Source organism: Adiantum capillus-veneris, chromosome 8 (genome assembly GCF_014529385.1).
Source record: "Adiantum capillus-veneris isolate H3 chromosome 8, ASM1452938v2, whole genome shotgun sequence".
NCBI lineage: Eukaryota > Viridiplantae > Streptophyta > Polypodiopsida > Polypodiales > Pteridaceae > Adiantum > Adiantum capillus-veneris.
Window position 1 is genome coordinate 26,288,364 of NC_140938.1, and position 18,717 is coordinate 26,307,080.

At 44.8% G+C, this 18,717-nt stretch overlaps 1 protein-coding gene across 9 annotated transcripts in view; it reads right to left on the reverse strand.

Moving 5' to 3' along the window:
* MOS14 (ARM repeat superfamily protein) overlaps window positions 1-18,717 on the reverse strand; it is a 223,380-nt gene that overhangs the window by 133,649 nt on the left and 71,014 nt on the right. For all 9 annotated transcript variants that reach the window (XM_086517695.1, XM_086517694.1, XM_086517699.1 and 6 more), the window contains 4 exons: window positions 2,646-2,783; window positions 1,702-1,742; window positions 1,197-1,288; window positions 987-1,114 (listed from right to left, as the gene is read on the reverse strand). In XM_086517695.1, the coding sequence (XP_086373821.1) occupies window positions 987-1,114; window positions 1,197-1,288; window positions 1,702-1,742; window positions 2,646-2,783 (399 nt within the window). The remainder of the gene's footprint in view (window positions 1-986; window positions 1,115-1,196; window positions 1,289-1,701; window positions 1,743-2,645; window positions 2,784-18,717) is intronic.

The window sequence follows — 18,717 nt, forward strand, 5'->3', positions numbered from 1 at the left end:
AGTCCTAACGAATGAGTCTGGCAATCTCTGTGCGCGTAACAGACAAAGAGGATGCATCCAAAGAGTACTAGTAGGAAAGGAGGCAACTTATCCATACTGAAACCGTGTAACTGAAACTATGATGTCATCTGTCCATGCCAGCACGTAGTATCCCCTTTTACTGCTAGCTGTCGGGAAGACTTGAGAGCTAAGCGAGCATATCTGTGTCTGGGGAGGTACCATAAACTATGTATAAAGGAGACTGATTCGCCGTGGGTTCCCAACAGCAGTAATCCTAATATTTGTCGCAACTAATCTGCAGGTTCTGACAATTTGCCCTAGGGCAGGCCCCGCGGGAGCTCGAGACAAATTACAGCTCCCAAAGAGCCCGAATCCTTACATTTATCATACTCACTATGCACATACTTACATTTTCCTGAGCACAATCAGCTTGGATGCAGCAATTGATGTCAAGATCTCGTTAAGATACTTCAGAAAAACGTTTAGTCCTGAAAAAGGAATATCATCTACAAAAGATCCTAGTCCTACACTTGTTGCCGGGTGGATTAGAAAAGGTCTGGATGAGTACGGTAAGCATCCAAATCAATGTGTTCTTGTGCATAAAAAGCTAAAATGCAAGACATTTATGTAAATTTCAAAAATATAATCTAAAATTTATGTGTCAGGGCAAAAAAAGCCTGCTAGCACCTTAAATTACTGAAAAAATCATTCAGATAAGGATACCATCTAGTGCTATTTTAACAAACTTCAACTAGAAAGAAGTGATGTATTGCAAAAACTGACATTAAAATTTAGCACACTTGATAAGAAATTCAAACCGAGAGTTCTTATCAGCAGAGAGAAACTTAGAGATGGAAAGCATGCATCCAAACAGCCCACACACACTTTTTTTTTGTAATGCCAGATTGCCCACACACACACACACACACACACACAGAATGCACTCTCGCACAAGTAGAAGAGAACTGCTGCAGGAAACTACGAACCTTTAGAGAAGCTGCAAATCGAGATCGTAAAGCCATAACATGAGGAACAATGATTTGAATAAGGGGCATTTGCTCAGCTAGTCCTCCAGGACTCCCACTGACAGTGTATCTGATTAACTCAGTGACAGCTGTGGAATGACAACACTCCATTTAGCTTCACGAGATGTTGGACTCTCCATCACTACAAGACAGGGCTCTTAGTGTACATACCATCCACTGCAGCATCAAAAGATTTGTCTAAAGTCAATCCTGAAAGCGCTGCTGCCACCAATGGATGTGAAGCAAGAATAGAAGCTTTCAGCCTAATAATCACAAACAAAACTGCTGACAAACTATTCTCAACAAAGACATAGCTTAAAGCAAATTTCAGCATACAGAGACCAGTGTTTGCCCATGGCTCAAGTGAAATATATGACTTTTCATACACGTTATTTCCTTGAGTATCTTTTGATTGGTATTGTAAAATAAAACTCAAATTTTTTTAGTTATTATGACCAGATTGTATCCTTATCTTGCCGACTAGCCGCTTTATACTAAAAGAACTTCTGAATATACTCACTTTAGAACTTCACTAAAGGAGATACTTCCCTTGGTCCCAAGACAGCAGCTTTTTTTCTTTGTAAGCAGTACAACTATGAAAAGACCAATACTTAAACAGAATATACCACTGACATCCAAATAATGCTCTGTTCTTTGTTGCAGAGGTACAACTTACCCATGCGAGAGATGAAGCCAAGCTGCAAAGGCACCTATTATCTACAAAACCCAAGGAGATGCATGTCAAAACACAGAGAGCACTAGATAGGCTGAGCTAGTGAGAAATTCGAAAGTTAACTGATGTGGGAGGAAAAGGTACAGCCAGTTTGCGTAACCAACCTAAAGCAAAGATGTTTATAGACGAGAGCAAAGAACCAGTAGCCTTGGAAGAAGCTAGAATAGCACTTTGACACATTGACACTTCATCTCGGTATAGTTCTGATAATATATGCACAAGTAGTTTGTCCAAACTATTTTTTATGGGAACACAATATCTCAAATGTGTGCTGGCATGAACATTCTTGAAATAAGTTTGAAAACCCCCTCAACCCACTAAGTCCAGAGTGCCACTGATTGTATTTAAGACACCGTTAGCTACAAAAGGCAGGACAGAGTCCAGATTGTTGGACATCCTTTACTCCATCTGTGTATGAAATGTTGGGATCAATGTGGTTTTGGCATTAAGGCGACCATACCTTAGCAAGCAATCCTCTATAACGCAGTACTCAGAAAAATCACCTAAATTACAGTGTAGAGATTGTGCCTCCTACTGGAACTTGCACAACTGCTTTATAACTGCAATATCAAGGCCTTCCTTTTAATAAATTCCACAGCCAAACTTGTAATGCATGCAGAAGCCTCAGAGCATTGTGTCATCTCATGCAAGCAAGCGTAGCAAGCCAACACTGAAGCATTGGTACTCCTGCCCTACTTGCCTATCAGAACACCAACGACAATATTCCTAGTTACTCCCTTGAACGCCAAGACAAGTCCATGCAGACTCGTGAAATTCAGGGGGTAAGGCGACACAAAAAACATCAGTAACAAAGGTGGTGTTGATTCTTTCAGAATAAATCTGCAAGTGAAAAATTTAAAGCACAATACCCTCACAAGGTCAGCTACCTGGTCAAGATACTCCTGAGTATTCCTAGACAACTGATCAGTCAAAGTCTGAAAGGCATCTTGAGTGGACGTGACCAGCTCTTTTTGAAATTGGCGTCTTCTCTCTGGCCTCACTGACGTCTTGTGGCTGTAAGCCTCCTGAGGAAAATGAAACCACATCGACAATCAATAAACAAGAAAACAGAAATAAAACCACAGTAGAAATTACACTCTGTACACTTTGTGCAGTGGGTCGCCCTCTGTGCAGTATGCAAGAAGTCTCACTAACAAATCAGCAGACACGATCATCGTAGACAAGAGACATAGTAGATATATGATAACACAAGTACAGAGATGCAGTTACCACAGAAAACCTTATTACACCATATCAAGATTCCACAGACAAGGCGACTGATCAGCAGCACACTCAGTTCCAGACCATCGACCAGTGCCTCCAATACACAGGGGCTGTCAAGGTTTGACTGTGCAGAGAGAAGTGTACCCCAAGATTTGGGTACTATGCTCTGCATATGGGTGTGGGAAATATATGGAAAAACTATGGGTAGACCCCTAGATATATTGAGTGGTACACTGAACTATATATCTGCATGGCTATGTAGTGAGCAAAAAGTCACTGAATTGCTACAGAAGAATGGGCACACCATCCACCTCCTGCTCCCGCTAGAGGAGTACTGCTCCTAGGTCCCCTGGAACACCGTCCAAAAGTCCATGGTCTTTTCTTGCCCATGGTCGTTCGCAGTGTCAAAAATTGCATGACGTGGCATGGCCATACCCTAGGAATCCCAGGGGCTGTACGAGCAGTGCTGGTGTGGCTGCTCATCGTTGCTGATTTTATCCTGAGAGTGCAACTACGCCACACTATGTCCCTTGTCTACAGTGTCATTTCAAGTTCAGTTCAGTGTTGTTGCAGTGACTTTACCACCTTGTCAGGTGACTCTTTGGTTTCAAAAAGAAAAAATCCAACCCAACTGACTAAGCCCACGGTACTAACAAACAGTACAAACAGTGAACTCTACCATGTCATTGGAACATCGCACTGTACTGAGCTCCAAAGTGCCCTCATGATGCCACTCACCAGTCAGTGAGTCTGAAGCAAAGAAATATGGACATCAAGGCAATTACGTGTAATGTGGATGTGCACAATGGGGAAGTTCTCATGAGGATTGACTCAAGCGGAGAGGGGTGGCCTAGGAGCTGGTGTGGTGGATGGGCACGCAAGCAGGCAGAGGAGTTGGAGGTATGTAGTCACTTCCGGCGAGGGTCGGACGGAGAGACAAAAAAAACTACAATCTGCAAAAATCTATAACAACTTTATCTCTTCAAACAAAACAGCTTGAAACAACTAAATTGTAACAGAGAGTGAAGGAGAGAGAGAAAGAAATATCTTTTTACCGCCGAGGTGGGCCAATCAGACAAATCAAATGTACATGTGTATCGTAGATCTATTGGGAAAGGAAAGTAAAAAGTAGCAAAATGTGGTTCTGTGGTAAGGGGAGGCGGTAATCCATGGGAGGCTAGGATGCAAGTTACATGGTATATGAGGGGAGGGGAGGGGGGGGGTGCTATATCTCTAGGGGTTATTGGTGCACATCTATATGTTCAAGAACGTACAATCATGAAGTACATCAACCTGACTAGCTCCTTCCAATATAAGGGTTGCGTGTATGATGGCAGCTGGGTAAGCCAGCATCAGTGCAAATCTCTCCTGGCTGCCTAGTGGTGGCGAGTCTGGATCTCCTCGATCTCCATCTAATGGAGTCTTGGAGCTATGTATCCTAGAGAGAGACTGAGAGAAATGAAATGAAATGATATATTAACGTCTTAAAAGGCCAAACTGACCTATGAGACCAATCCGTTACATACTCATGAATCTGATACCATGTCTGGGTACCAAAGAAGAGAGACTAAATGAAGTGGTATCAGCTGGAACTGTATGGGGTATCTGATACAATGGGTGCCCAATACAAGAGGGTGATAAAATGGGTGATGAATCCATCCTTGTCTGTACTCTAAATGTCGAGATAGTATGGCTCGAATCCTCTGTTGTAGTCTCCACTGATGCTGTGAAGCTCCTCTCCTCAGTCATGGGCACTCGATCTCCCTAGCTCCAATGCTCGTTCAATGAGAGTACAGCGGGTGTGATTATGAGCTGAGCTTTGCAGTGGTGGCTGCTCCTCTATCTGTCCTATGTCTGGTGCGAAGAAAACATACTCATGAATTTGATACCATGTCTGGGTACCAAAGAAGAGAAACTAAATGAAGTGCTATCTAGAAGTGCTATCAGCTGGAACTGTATGGGGTATGTGTGATCACTGATACATTGGGTGCCCAATACAAGAGGGTGATATAATGGGTGATGAATCCATCCTCGTCTGTACTCTAAATGTCGAGATAGTATGACTCGAATCCTCTGTTGTAGTCTCCACTGATGCTGTGAAGCTCCTCTCCTCAGTCATGGGCACTCGATCTCCCTAGCTCCAATGCTCGGTCAATGAGAGTACCGTGGGTGTGATTATGAGCTGAGCTTTGAAGTGGTGGCTGCTCCTCTATCTGTCCTATGTCTGGTGCGAAGAAATCTGTAATCTGTCTCTGGGATTGTCTCTCTCTAAATCTCCTCAGTAAACTCTATCTGTCTGTGTAGCTCGAGTAGATACAGCCCAAAACATCCCTGGTCTTAATAGCTCATGACCAGTGTGACATGAAACGTTTCGTGGTTTCGGTCGTTTCGGGGTTTCGAGGTTTTGAAACGTTTCGTTTCATAGCGTCAAAAACATGAAACAAGTTTCATAAACGACATTAAATTATATATTAATAAAATATCATAAATATGTATACAATGTAGCACACATGATTCTAGACTTTAATGTCCACGAGAGAGAGAGAGAGAGAGAGAGAGAGAGAGAGAGAGAGAGAGAGAGACGTGCTCACTAGAAGCGACTTCAAGCGAGCACGATCAAAGAGATGTTCAGTATTGATGAAAGTTAAAACACAGCCACTAGTTTCATGAATCATAACTGATGCATCATTGATTCATTTAGCAAAGTACTTCTATTGAACAAAGTTTTTGGAAAAAAAATTCCAATTTTAAACGTTTCATAAAAAATGCCTGTCCGTTTCATGCGTTTCGGCAAAACGTTTCATAGGTTTCGGGGTTTCGGGGTTTCATATGCATGAAACGCGTTTTTATGTCACACTGCTCATGACTCTGGAGAAGGGTCCAAAGCCTTCTCTGAAAAGACAATGGAAGCAACTTTATATTTCGTAATACACTCTGCATTGACATATATATTGCATCTCCGTCTCTGGCTCTGTATGGCATATGCAGCATATCCAGCTAGCTGCTGGTATCCCTTTGAATCTACTAGTCTCAATCTCAAGTTGGTGTGAAGATGTCCGTATCTGACCAATGGCACACCGTAAACCCATGAGATAGATGTGTATCCAAATAGATGGGTCGAATCACAAACCCATCCCCTGTGAGTTGGAAAAGATGCTCTCTATAGAAATCCATCTTCGTGCCCAACTCCCGTGTCGGTTCTATCCATGTCCTTCAGGTGTCCAATTGGGTCATGTCCTGGCGAAAGAGTCTAGTAATCTCCACCCTTGTAAGCGATGGGGTATCAAGGGAGTATTCAAAGGGAGGCAAATTGTCCATGTTGAAGCCATGTATCTGGAACCATAATGACATTTGCGCATACCACCATGATGTGTCCCCCTGTAAAGCTAATTGTATGGATGACTCAAGGGCTAATCTGGCATATCTGTCTCTGGTAGTAAGTAACCCATAAGTTGTGCATAAACGACCTTGTAAGTGCCTAGATATATATATCGTGTGGCACGGAGGCCTTGGCTCTAATCAGCCGAGAGATCATAGATACAAGGGCCTCTCCATACCTCTCCATAGATACAAGGGCCTCTCCATACCTCAAAGGGTCCCCAAACCTAAACCCCATAGAGCATAGCTGAAGCTACCAAGGTATCCAAGAGCCAGAGCTTTGTTTGGGGAGGAACTGAACCTGTGAACACAACCTCTCCAAACCTCCCAAGGCCGCATACGCTCTGGTCAATCTAGTCTCTATTGCTCTCTTCAAAGAAAACCATGGCCCAGTGAAGACTACCCCAAGATAAGTGTAAGTATCTGTGTACTCCAAAGTCTCTTGAACATAAGTGAATGTAGGTGCTGATCTCCTGATCCATTGTGGTGTGATGTTAAACACTATAACCTTGGTTTTACCAAGGTTAACGGACAATCCATTATCCTCCGCAAAGCTATGTAATGCATCCAAATGTCATTGCATACCCTCTGATGAGTCACAGATCAGCACAATATCATCAGCATATAACAAAAATGGAATCCATGTCCCTGCTAGCTGGGCACCTTTGTCACCCTCTCTGTCAATGTAATCCGAAACCTCATCTATATACATATCAAAGAGAGTAGGAGAGCCTTGTTTCACTCCAATAGTGGAGTGAACTAAATCATATATCCCCTGTGGAGTGCGTGCATGTCCCACCATTCATCTGTACAGAGCCATGATCCCCCAAATCAACTCAATGGGCACTCCCATCTCTTGAGTCTACGCATCAATTTCGCTCCGTGTCACATGACACACACCACGTGCCAACGGAAAAGAACAGACTTAACAAACTTTTAGCACTTCAACAACAACCAAACTGAAAGAGAAAGAGCATTCGCGACACGGAGTAGCGAAATTCCACCTCAGAGAGTACTAGCCCCAAACCTCGTACTGAAGTGTGCTAGAGAATGAGCCCTTTGCACATATTTAAAGGCCCTTGGCCTTGAAAAGCAGTTACATGAAAAGCAGTCAAACTCAAAAGCATCTGATCCCAAAAGCATTAGCGGCAAAAGCTGCTAGCACGTTTTGCGGAAATCCGTATAGCTGCCACGTCAACATGCCAGCGCGAAATCTGGGATTCCGTACAAGCTGCCACATCATCAGTTTTCACGCTTTGTGTTTGTGTGTGGGTCAACCTTTATTTGAATGCCTTTATGTCACTTGGGCCCCATCGGACGGGGTCCCATAAGTTGGTGGGAACTCTAATTAAAAATAGGCCACTCGGCAAGACTTTGTAAGTCGGTAAAACTTCTTTTGCTGCCCCAGCTTCTTCACTTAGGGTTTAGGCCTCTAAGCCAGGATCTACAGGTTGACTCCGTTCTTCAGTGGCTTGGCACGTTAGCAGTTTGTGACACTCTGCTTTACAATATCCACAAAGCTACAATAAATCCGTCTCCCATGTCCCTTCATTGATGCCTCTGAGTGTCAGAATATGGTCAAGAGTGGAGAAGCCTCTCCTGAAATCGGCATGCCCCGCTGCCCGTATGCCGTCAACTCTTTGCCCATCTGCTCCACTGCAAACAACAGTGCCAATGTGTGTCCAATCATAATAGCACGGTAGTTTCCAGGCTCCGTAGGATAACCTGCCTTGAAGATAGGCACAATAGTAGACAGTCTCAGGTAGACCTTCACACATGACACAATTGAACAGAACTGCAAGAACCTCTTACAGCATATCTCTAGCATATATAAAGTGCCCTACTACTAGACCATCATGATCATATGCCCTCCTGCTCCTCATCCTGTCAATGGTCGTCTTTACCATCTCAGTGGTAAAGAAGGTACTCGTAGATGGGCATGGCTCAAAAGGATCTAGAGAGAGTGTCTGTCCAATGACCATATATAAGGATGTTGCATATTGACCCCACACATCGGGGGAAGCAATCACTGGGGAAGGAGAGTGCTCGTGATAGAAACGCCATGACTCCCCTGAGTCTCTACTAAAGAATAATTGGTATAAGTCTCGCTCCATCTTACCTAGGAATACTCGCTTCTTCTGACGCACTTCTCCTGAGTCTCTACTCAAGAATAATTGGTATAAATCTCACTCCATCTGAGCTAGGAACACTCGCTTCTTCTGTCGAACAAGGCGCCGAAAGGCTATTCAAGATTGTCTGTGATTGATGACCCCTAGGAGAAGATCCCTCTGAAGTTGTGCTCTCGTCTCTCAACACTCCTTGTCATGCCAATTCTTCTATGACATGCTCCCAAAACCGCATCTCTGCTCAGGCTCAGTGTGAGGGTATGCCTCTACTGCTCCATCATGCAATGTCTCAGTCAGTAAAGTGGGGATCTCGTCCATTGAGAGTCCTCGCCTAGCTACTGTAGATAGACGACTATAAATATCCTCTATATAAACAGAGTCAGTCTTTGGTGTAAATGTATAGCGGGTATGTGTCCTCCCTCGTGACACTTGGGCTACATTGTACTGAAAGGAGACGGAAAGTCTCAAGGGAGCATGATCCACTTCTACACCCAATGGTCTGGGTCCTACTGTGAAATCCTGAATGTAGGGGATGAAGCTCGGTTGTGCCATGACATAGTCCACTATGTTTTTTTTCCCAAAAAAGATCCTTCCATTAGTTGATAGAATTGTCCATAGGCCTACAACCACCTCTACTAGAGAGGCTACATCAACCATAAGGGGAGACTCTCCCAATGAAAAACAACGTATGTACAATGAGAGCTAAAACAACAGATGGGAGGAGGGAAAAGCCACACAGGTGGGCGGTAGTGCCATCTGGGTTCACCTTTGACCATGGTGAAGAACGGCCCAGGACGCCACAGTCGCAGGAACGCCTCTCTACGCTCCCGCATGCGGTCGGAGGTGCCCTGAAGTCTCTCAAACTGACCCCTGAGAATATGGATCACCTCCAGCCAAAAATCCCAAACAGCCTCCGCCGGTGGAATAGGGCACATAGTCCACTGTGTTGGCCTCATCCCTGTGTGAAAGCATGTGAAACCAGGCGCTCTAGGAAAACGTTGTAGGCCATTATCACCAGACCATGTGTAGTCACCATCTCCGAGAGATGTCTCCCGTACTCTGTCTGCTCTCTATCATGTGAATGTATGTCAAGCCCCAAATCTCCTACATCCACCTCTATAAGAATCTCCTCTGAAGTGTCATAAAAGATTGTCTTAGCATTGTCCGTCCAAGCATTGAAGTCCCCTAGGAGGAAGATGTCACCATCTCTAAAAAAACTCCCATATGTCATTAATGGTCTAGGACAGCGAAAGGTGACTAACTGCTAGGCCCAGCATAGACTAATGTACTGGGGGGAAAGTAGCATATGGGAATTTATAAAAATCGGTATGTGTCGGCCCTCAACGCCACCCACATGTATCTAGCATGATCATTTCTGCGTACAATGTGTAGAAGTGGTCGTAGTTCCTCTCTAAATAATACTAGCACTCCCCTCAATCCTCTGCTCCCATGCTCAGATCTCATGTCAGTCGACCAGCAAGCTGTCTCCCATCTACATCCCAACACATGTGGCATCATTTATCCAAGGGACTGATGAGTCTCTCAGTAGAATATAATGTCATTGTCCCGAAAGCTATCCTCGAAGGAACCCACATCAAGCCTATAAGATGCATGACGATTCCAAGCTGCCATCTTCAAAATGATCCCATAGGTCTCACACCGTCATGTAGAGCGTCGCTCTACAATTACAACCGCTCATCTCTATACAAGGCAACCTTTCCCTGCTCCCTTGCTGATGTAATCTCTGGCTTTACCTCCCTCATGTGAGCTAGCTGCTAGAGGGAGATCATCACAGAGAAAAATACCTGTCTTCTTGAGGATTTGCCCCTTCTTTAAGAATTCCTTCTCCTCCAAGGAGGGGAAACGTAGTATTAGTGCTCTGTCCTTTGAGGACTCTACCGGGCCACTCCTCTTGCCCACCCTCCATGCTTTTGCCTTGAGGCCTGTGACCCTCACATGTAAGGCATGTACCTGCCTTCTTTGCTCTTCTTAGAGGGTCATGTTAATGATGGTAGGTGTAGAAGAAGCCTCTCTACCTTTCCCTTTCTTGGCAACCTCGTGAAAAAAAGAGAAGATATCGGCCGGGTCACCCCTTTACACAATTGATGACTTGTCACGAGGACGTGGCGGCTGCTAAATATGTCACGAGGACATGGCAAATGCTAACTTTACTTGTTGGTTTCTTACGAATGGGTTTTGTTTTATTTTTGACACCCTCTTTTTGAAGTAGCAAACGGTCGGACAATGTATGGCCAATGTGAACGGTAGTTTCACCCGCAGATGGGTAGTGGTCGGCACTGGAATTCGTATAGTAAGAGGATGTCTAGGCTCAGAGCAAGATCATGTAGGTCCCCCCGTCGCACTTAGCAAGTTGGTGGATACTAGGAACTGAACTCAATAAAGGCACAAAGTCAAGGTGGGACTACCAACAAAAAGTATCCGACAATTGGGCCACATTGCACTTTTGGATGCGGTCCAAATGAGGATAGATGGTCAGATGACGAGTGAAAGCCCAACGGAATCATTTTCTAAAATTTAAGGAACTGCTATTTTGGGCCATGAAATGTCTTCGCGTCATTACCTCCGATATGACTAGGGGAACATTTTACAACTCTGCCGCAAACTCAACTGGGCAAATAGTCGGGAGATTTTTAGGCGGCAAACCAGGGAAAATGCTTGTAAATGCGCCAATTGGCAATTTTTCATAAACTTGCCTCATGCAGAAAAATGGGCGCTGAATTTTAAGCTGGGAGGAGGCTTCATTTGGTTTTTGTCACAGGTTAAGAGCTATGGAGTGCTTTCTTTCCCTCCCATGTACAGTGTGGTGCTAGGAGTGATGCCCTGCACGCTACACACTGCTCCCTCTCCCCCCTACGTGCAAGTATGTGATGCCCCACAAGAGGGCTCTTCATTTGATTGATATACAGCAGTGTGGGTTCATGCTTTTGTGCTGAGGCAAGAGCCTCTTGAGCACGAACAGGGGTAGCTAGCTGCTACTCCAAAGCAGGCACCGCGGAGGGTCATAACCTCACCATACAGGTACAAATTCAGCACTATGTATGCCCAGAAAATTGACTGTTTTTCAGCCATACGGACGCCAGAACCCTTGTGAATCGTGCCCCACTGGCGGAGGACAGGTAGGGGACTGTTTGGGGCTGAAAACAGGGCAAAAGCCAGTAAATACAGCGAGCTGAATTTACTGTTTTTGGGCTGGAATCAGAGGGTATACGCCAGTAGAAGTGAGTTATAGTAGGGGAATGGGTTTCATGCAAGTTTTGGGGCTGTTATGTTGTCGAAATTTGGCCAAATCAGGTAGTATCTAGTGGGATACAAGTAAAGGATTCCCAGGACTCTACTTTGTAATTTACCCTCTCAAAGAATAAAGAAATACCGAAAGGGGCGCCAATTTTGGGGCCTACAGGTTGTCAACGTCTGCTCGGGGCATTCTAGCTTCTGAGCCGTGTCTGTATTCAAGTGTTAATTCCCGTCGCAAGTTCTTTTTGCAAAGTGCTTCGTGTGTGTCTAAAGTAAAGAATTTCGGGTGAAAGCCAACGCCTACCACCCCACGGGCCAGTTTCAAGGTTCCATTGCGGGGATATCAATCACTTTTTCCTCAAAGAGTGAGCCTCGGTTGTTTTGGATAAAGACACAGAGTGCAAAAACGGGGGATTAAACTATGGCCGACAAAGGGAAGGGCATTATGGAAGAGGGTTCCTCTTCGAAGGACATGCAGGAGATTCCTATGGTCTTTGAGATTGGCGAGAGCTCACGGCCACGTCAGACTGTACCTCCTATTAATGTGAATGTCCCTCCAGTAGTACAGGGCTTTATGACTGGGCAACTTGAGGATGATGCGTTCAGGACTCAATTAGTTGCCGCGGTGAATGTCTTTTCGCAGCTGGTGCACAATCCAAGGTTTAAGGAGTTCTTGCAAGCGCCACCAGTGCAACAGCAAAATAGGCAACCTACACCGCCTACAGAGCTTGTTGAGGCTCAAGCCCAAGTACTTAATGCGACTCAGCAGGAAAGGGAACGCTCGCTTGTTGCGGAGTCAAGGGCTCCAAAACAGGTTCCTCCTGCGCTTGAAGAGGTGGCTAGGGCGCCTATTCCACAGGCTATGCCAATTCAGCCCACCATCTTTCAGAGCCCGCATGCTGTCTTGAATGGACAGGGAACTGGATACCAGGCTATGCACCCAGTTTTTCCACCACCCACGGTACATCCTGGGTATTTCGGGGGTGGATCAATGTTCCAAAGTATGGCTGGTTATGCGCCTCGAAGTCAGCCGTACATGCCACGAACAGTGTTTGGGGGTATGCAAGGCATCATGCCAAACCCAATGTATGGTAGTATCGGCAAGCCGCAGGGTTTTCAGTGCAACCAGGGCCAGTTTGGGGTGCCACAGGGTCTTTTTGGCATGGCTGGTTTTTCTGGACAACAGCCAGATATCGCACCTCTGACGCAAAATGTGAATGGCCAAGATGTGCCGATCATGCCTACTACAGTACCCATGTTGCAAACCATTCCATATGACAACTTGGGGGAACTGGAGAAGCCAAAAGCTTACAAAGAAGGTGGTGCAGCTGTAAAGTTCAGTACTTTCAGTGGCTTTGAAGATAAAGCAAAGGCTCTTACTTTCCTCTAGCAGTTTGATACAGCTTATGCAGGAGGGAATTTTACAGAGGCCGCGAAAGTCAGGAAAGCTGCCACTTTCTTAAAGGACAATGCGCTTACATGGTGGACGACATTGTTAATGCAAGGATAGGCACCCGCCACTTGGGTTTACTTCAAGCAAATGTTTGCATCTGCTTGGCTGTCAAATGGATTTAAGGCCGACGTGATGACAGATTGGCACCAGCTTACTTCAGCTTCCTACAAGAGCTTGCTGGAGTACAATAGGAGGTTTTGTAAAGCGTTGCTCTCAGTGACCTCCTACAGATTTGTGCCATTGACAGAGCAGATAGAGAAGTACTGTTGTGGGCTGCCTAAAGGGCTTCGTGATTACTGTACCAAGAACAGAGTGGCTACCCTCACTCGGCTTATGGAAGTTGCTAACACTGGTCTTGCCTTGCTGAAAGGAGAGGACAGTGGGTTTCCGAGCAACGAGAAAGGAGGGCAGCAAAAGAAAAATTCAGCGAAGAAGCCCTTTGCGAAAACGGCTCTTGAAGCGTCACAGGGGTCAGAAAAGGCCACCAAAGACAAGGATTCAGCTGGGACTTTTGGGACGCAGGCAAAGAAACGGAAAAGGAAGCCTTCTGTGCGCAAGTGGCTCGAGGAAAAGAAGGTCCTAATGGCTGAAAACAAATGCTTTATATGCGAGCAGCCTGGTCACTTTGCTACCAATTGTCCACAAATAAAGACCAGCTGACTCAGATGATAAAGAAGACCAAAAAGGAAAGAAGCCTAAACCCACGGCAGGTTTGGTGCCAGACCTTGTGGGTGACAGGCCCAGTACAGATGCCAGTGAGTTATGCAGGACTGGGGTAAAGTTAGGGATCAGACGGCACTCATCTTCTTTGATCCAAGTGCCAAAGCCAACTTTATCTCACTAGAGTTAGCCATGAAGCTGGGCATCAAAGCTGAAGAGATGGGATACACAACACAGGCAAGGTTGGCATGTCCTGGCCACTCAGAGTGTGTTACTCCCATTATTGGAAAGCTGCATCTGCATATTCAGTCGTATGTGGACACAGAAGAGTTCTACATCATGCCGCTGGAAGGATGTGTTGCCTTGTTGGGGATGCCGTGGATTTTCCGAGTGCATGGAGTCTTGGATGCCTACAACAAAAAAATCACTGTACAGCATAGGGGCAAAACTCACATCTTGGATGTAAAGCTAAAAGGAGAGTCGGTCCCTATTGTATCTGCTTCTGCTATCACTTCTGTAATAAAGAATCATCTTTCTGTGTACTTGATTTTTGCACGTAATGTCTCAGATAGTGATCGGTCAAATTTATTTGTGTTAGATAAAGAAAGGTCAGCATTTTTGCAAAAGTTTAGTGACTGTTTTTCTGACTCATTACCGTCGCAATTGCCACCAGAGAGACATGAGGGCCATCGGAAGATTTGGTGCCAGGGTGTAGCCCACCAAATAGACCTCCCTACAGGGTTAGTGCGGCGCAGCAGAAAGAGATTATAGGCGAGGTTGAGGAGTTATTAGAGAAGGCGCTGATTCAACCTAATTCTTCACCCTTTTGCTCCCCAGTGTTCCTAGTGCAAAAGAAGGATGGCTCATGGCACATGTGTATTGATTACCGTGCGTTGAATAAGAATACCATCAGGAATAGGTGAATTGATGATATTCTCGATCGTTTAGAGGATGCTGCAATTTTCAGCAAGATAGACCTTAAGAGTGGGTACCATCAGATTCGTATTGAGGCCAGAGGATGTGCACAAGACTACGTTTAGAACAACATTTGGTCTTTATGAGTTTCTAGTGATGTCGTTTGGGCTAACAAATGCTCCTGCCACGTTCAACAGATTGATGGACCGGATTTCCGCTCGCATCAACAGTTTGTTGGGACGTTCTTCGATGACATGATAGTGTATTCAAAGAATGAAGAGGAGCATAGGCGTCACTTGACCATTGTGTTCGAAGAGCTGCACAGTCACAAGTTACTTCTCAATCCTAAGAAAAGTGAATTCTTCCTCGAAGAGATCAACTTTCTTGGCCACATAGTCTCAAAGGATGGTGTTAGAATGGATCCCGCAAAGCCTAAAGGTCGAAGCTATCAAGACATGGCCAAACTTGAAGACTGGGCACGATGTCAGAAGCTTCTTGGGATTGTGTTCCTACTATAGAAGGTTTATCAGAAATTTTGCAAAGATAGCATCGCCTCTTCACGCTTTGCAAAAGAAAGAGGTCACTTTCAGATGGACCCAAAAAGAGATTTCAGCTTTTAGTCTCTTAAAGGAAAAGTTGACTTCAGATCCACTAATTGTTTTGCCAGATCTCAGGAAGTCATTTGTGGTCCAGTGTGACACATGTGGCAGTAGCATCGGAGCAGTGCTAATGCAAGATGGACGGGTAGTAGCTTATGAAAGCCAAATTTTGCAAGGGCCACAGAGGACTATGCAAGTCTATGAGAAAAAGCTCTTGACCGTGATTCATGCGCTTTCTAGCTGAAAGTACTACCTCTTAGGTACTGATTTTGTTGTCCAGACTCCAAACATACCATCAGACCTTGCGATACTTCTTCACAAATTCAAAGTTATCCAGACTCCAAACATACCATCAGACCTTGCGATACTTCTTCCAAAGTCAAAGTTATCCGAAAAGCATATGCGATGGGCAAACATTCTTTCCATGTTCCACTTCCAGATTATGCATGTGGAAGGCAAGAAGAATGTTGTGGCTGATGCGTTATCAAGAAAGCCACAAATTTCAGCTGTGTCAATTCCTTATCATCATGAGTTAGATGACATGAAGGAACAATATCCTGCTAATGAAGATTTTGCAAGGATCTTTGAACAGTTACAAGAGGGGCAATATCATGAGCACTACCTCCTCAGCGATGGTTTTATGATGATGCATGAAAGACTTTGTGTCACTAGGCCACTGCGACATAAGGTCATGGAAGAGAGTCATGTCCCACCGTATGCAGGGTATCCTGGCATTGATGCAACAGTTAAAGCGGTAGAGACATTCTTCTATTGGCCTACCTTGAGGAGAGACGTGGATGCCTTTGTGCGAGCATGCATAGTTTGCCAAAAGGTCAAGTTTGACAGGCAAAAGGCACCAGGGTTGTTACAACCACTTCCGATTCCGGATAAGCCATGGGAAAGCATTGCTATGGACTTTATCTTTGATCTTTCAAGAACGCCAATAGGGAATGATGGTATATGGACCATTATCTGCAGGTTCAGCAAGCAGACCCATTTTATCCCTGTCGGGAAGAAGATAAAATCTGATCAGATGGCACGCTTGTTCATGTACAATGTGTTTAAGTACCATGGTATGCCACAATCGATTATCAATGATTGTGATCCTCGCATGGCCAGTTTGTTCTGGAGAGGATTGTTTGAGAACATGGGCACTACGCTCAAGTTCTCATCTTCGTATCATCCACAAACTGATGGACAGTCAGAAGAGGCTAATTCTACTGTCTTAGATCTGCTGAAATGCTTTGTATTAGAGAATAAGGGCAAGTGGGAACAGTATTTGCCTATGCTTGAATATGCGTACAACAATACGGTGCATTCGTCTACTAGCAAAGCACCTTTTGAAATTATTGAAGGCGGCAAAAAAGTTCCTCCCATTTTGCATACAAAGGACAAGATCTTTGAGGCAAACCGAAATGTTGAGAACATGGATGAAATGTACAAGAAAATTAAAGTTGCCTTGGAGAAGACTATAGCAAAACAGAAAAAGACTGCTGATCGTCACCGTCGTGAATTGTTGTTATCACCTGGTGATTGGGTTCTGTTAAGGTTCAAAAAGGCAAGGTTAAAGAAAATGAAGGGCAAGGAACGGCTGTTTCCTAAGCTCAATATGCGTTACTATGGGCCTTTTCAAGTGCTTGACAAGATCAGCAATGTGGCTTACAGGCTGAAATTGCCTGATGCGTGGAAGATTCATCACGTGAGTCTTCTAAGATCTTCGTGGGTGATGTGCCAGAAGATATGCCGGATGAGGATCAGCCAAAAATTGAAGAACTTGATGAGATCCTGGTACCTGAGCAAGTTTTGGCACATAAGGACAGAAAAGTTAAAGGACAAGTTCCAAGACGCTATTTGGTGAAGTTCAAAAACTATCCGCCTATGGATGCAAAGTGGATGGAAGAGCATGAACTGTCAAAGTCACCAAATGTATTGTAGCTTTACCTTGAAGCCTTTGGGTTACAACCTACTTCTGCCCCAACCCAACGTGTGCAAAGGAGGGGTAATGATAGAGCTAGCACATCAAATGTGCATATGAATTCAGTGTAATAGATGGAAATGACAAAAGTATGAAGGTCTCATTAAGTCATTTGTATCTATGTGTTACGACCTTTCTTGCGGATACATGCGATGATAAAAGAGTGTTAATAGCACAAGATCATCAATGGCGTGTATTTATGGTATGCAATCGAGGACGTTTGCGATTTGAAGAGGGGGGTATGTCACGAGGACGTGACAGCTGTTAACAATGTCACGAGGACGTGGCAACTGCTAACTTTAGTAGTTAGTTTTTTTCCAATGGATTTTGTTTTATTTTTGAGACCCTCTTTTTGAAGTAGCAAACGGCCGGACATTGTATGGCCAATGTGAACGGTAGTTTCACCCGCAGATGGGTAGTGGTCGGCACTGGAATTCGTATAGTAAGAGGATGTCTAGGCTCAGAGCAAGATCATGTGGGTCCCCCTGTCGCACTTAGCAAGTTGGTGGATACTAGGAAGTGAACTCAATAAAGGCACAAAGTCAAGGTGGCACTACCAACAAAAACTATCCGGCAGTTGGGCCACATTGCACTTTTGGATGCGGTCCCAATGAGGATAGATGGTCAGATGACAAGTGGAAGCCCAACGGAATCATTTCCTAAAATTTAGGGAACTACTATTTTGGGCCATGAAATGTGTTCGAGTCATTACCTCGGGTATGACTAGGGAAACATTTTACAACTCTGCCGCAAAGTCAACTGGGCAAATAGTCGGGAGATTTTTAGGCGGCAAACCAGAAACGGGAAAATGCTTGTAAATGTGCCAAGTGGCAATTTTTCATGAACTTGCCTCATGCAAAAAAATGGGCGCTGAATTTTAAGCTGGGAGGAGGTTTCATTTGGTTTTTGTCACAGGTTAGGAGCTATGGAGTGCTTTCTTTCCCTCCCATGTACAGTGTGGTGCTAAGAGTGATGCCCTGCACGCTACACACTGCTCTCTCTCTCCCCTACGTGCAAGTATGTGATGCCCCACAAGAGGGCTCTTCATTTGACTGATGTACAGCTGTGTGGGTTCATGCTTTTGTGTTGAGGCAAGAGTCTCCTTGAGCAGGAACAGAGGTAGCTAGCTGCTACTCCAAAGCAGGCACCGCAGAGGGTCATAACCTCACCGTACAGGTGTAAATTCAGCATTGTGTTCTTTTTGCAAAGTGTTCTTTGTGTGTGTCTAAAGTAAAGAATTTCGGGTGAAAGCCAACGCCTACCGCCCCACGGGCTGGTTTCATGACTAGTGTTAGTGTCTCCCGTTCTCATATTTCTTTATTAGTTGAACTTTTCTTGCACAAGAGGTCGGAGGACTAAAATATGAGAGTTGGT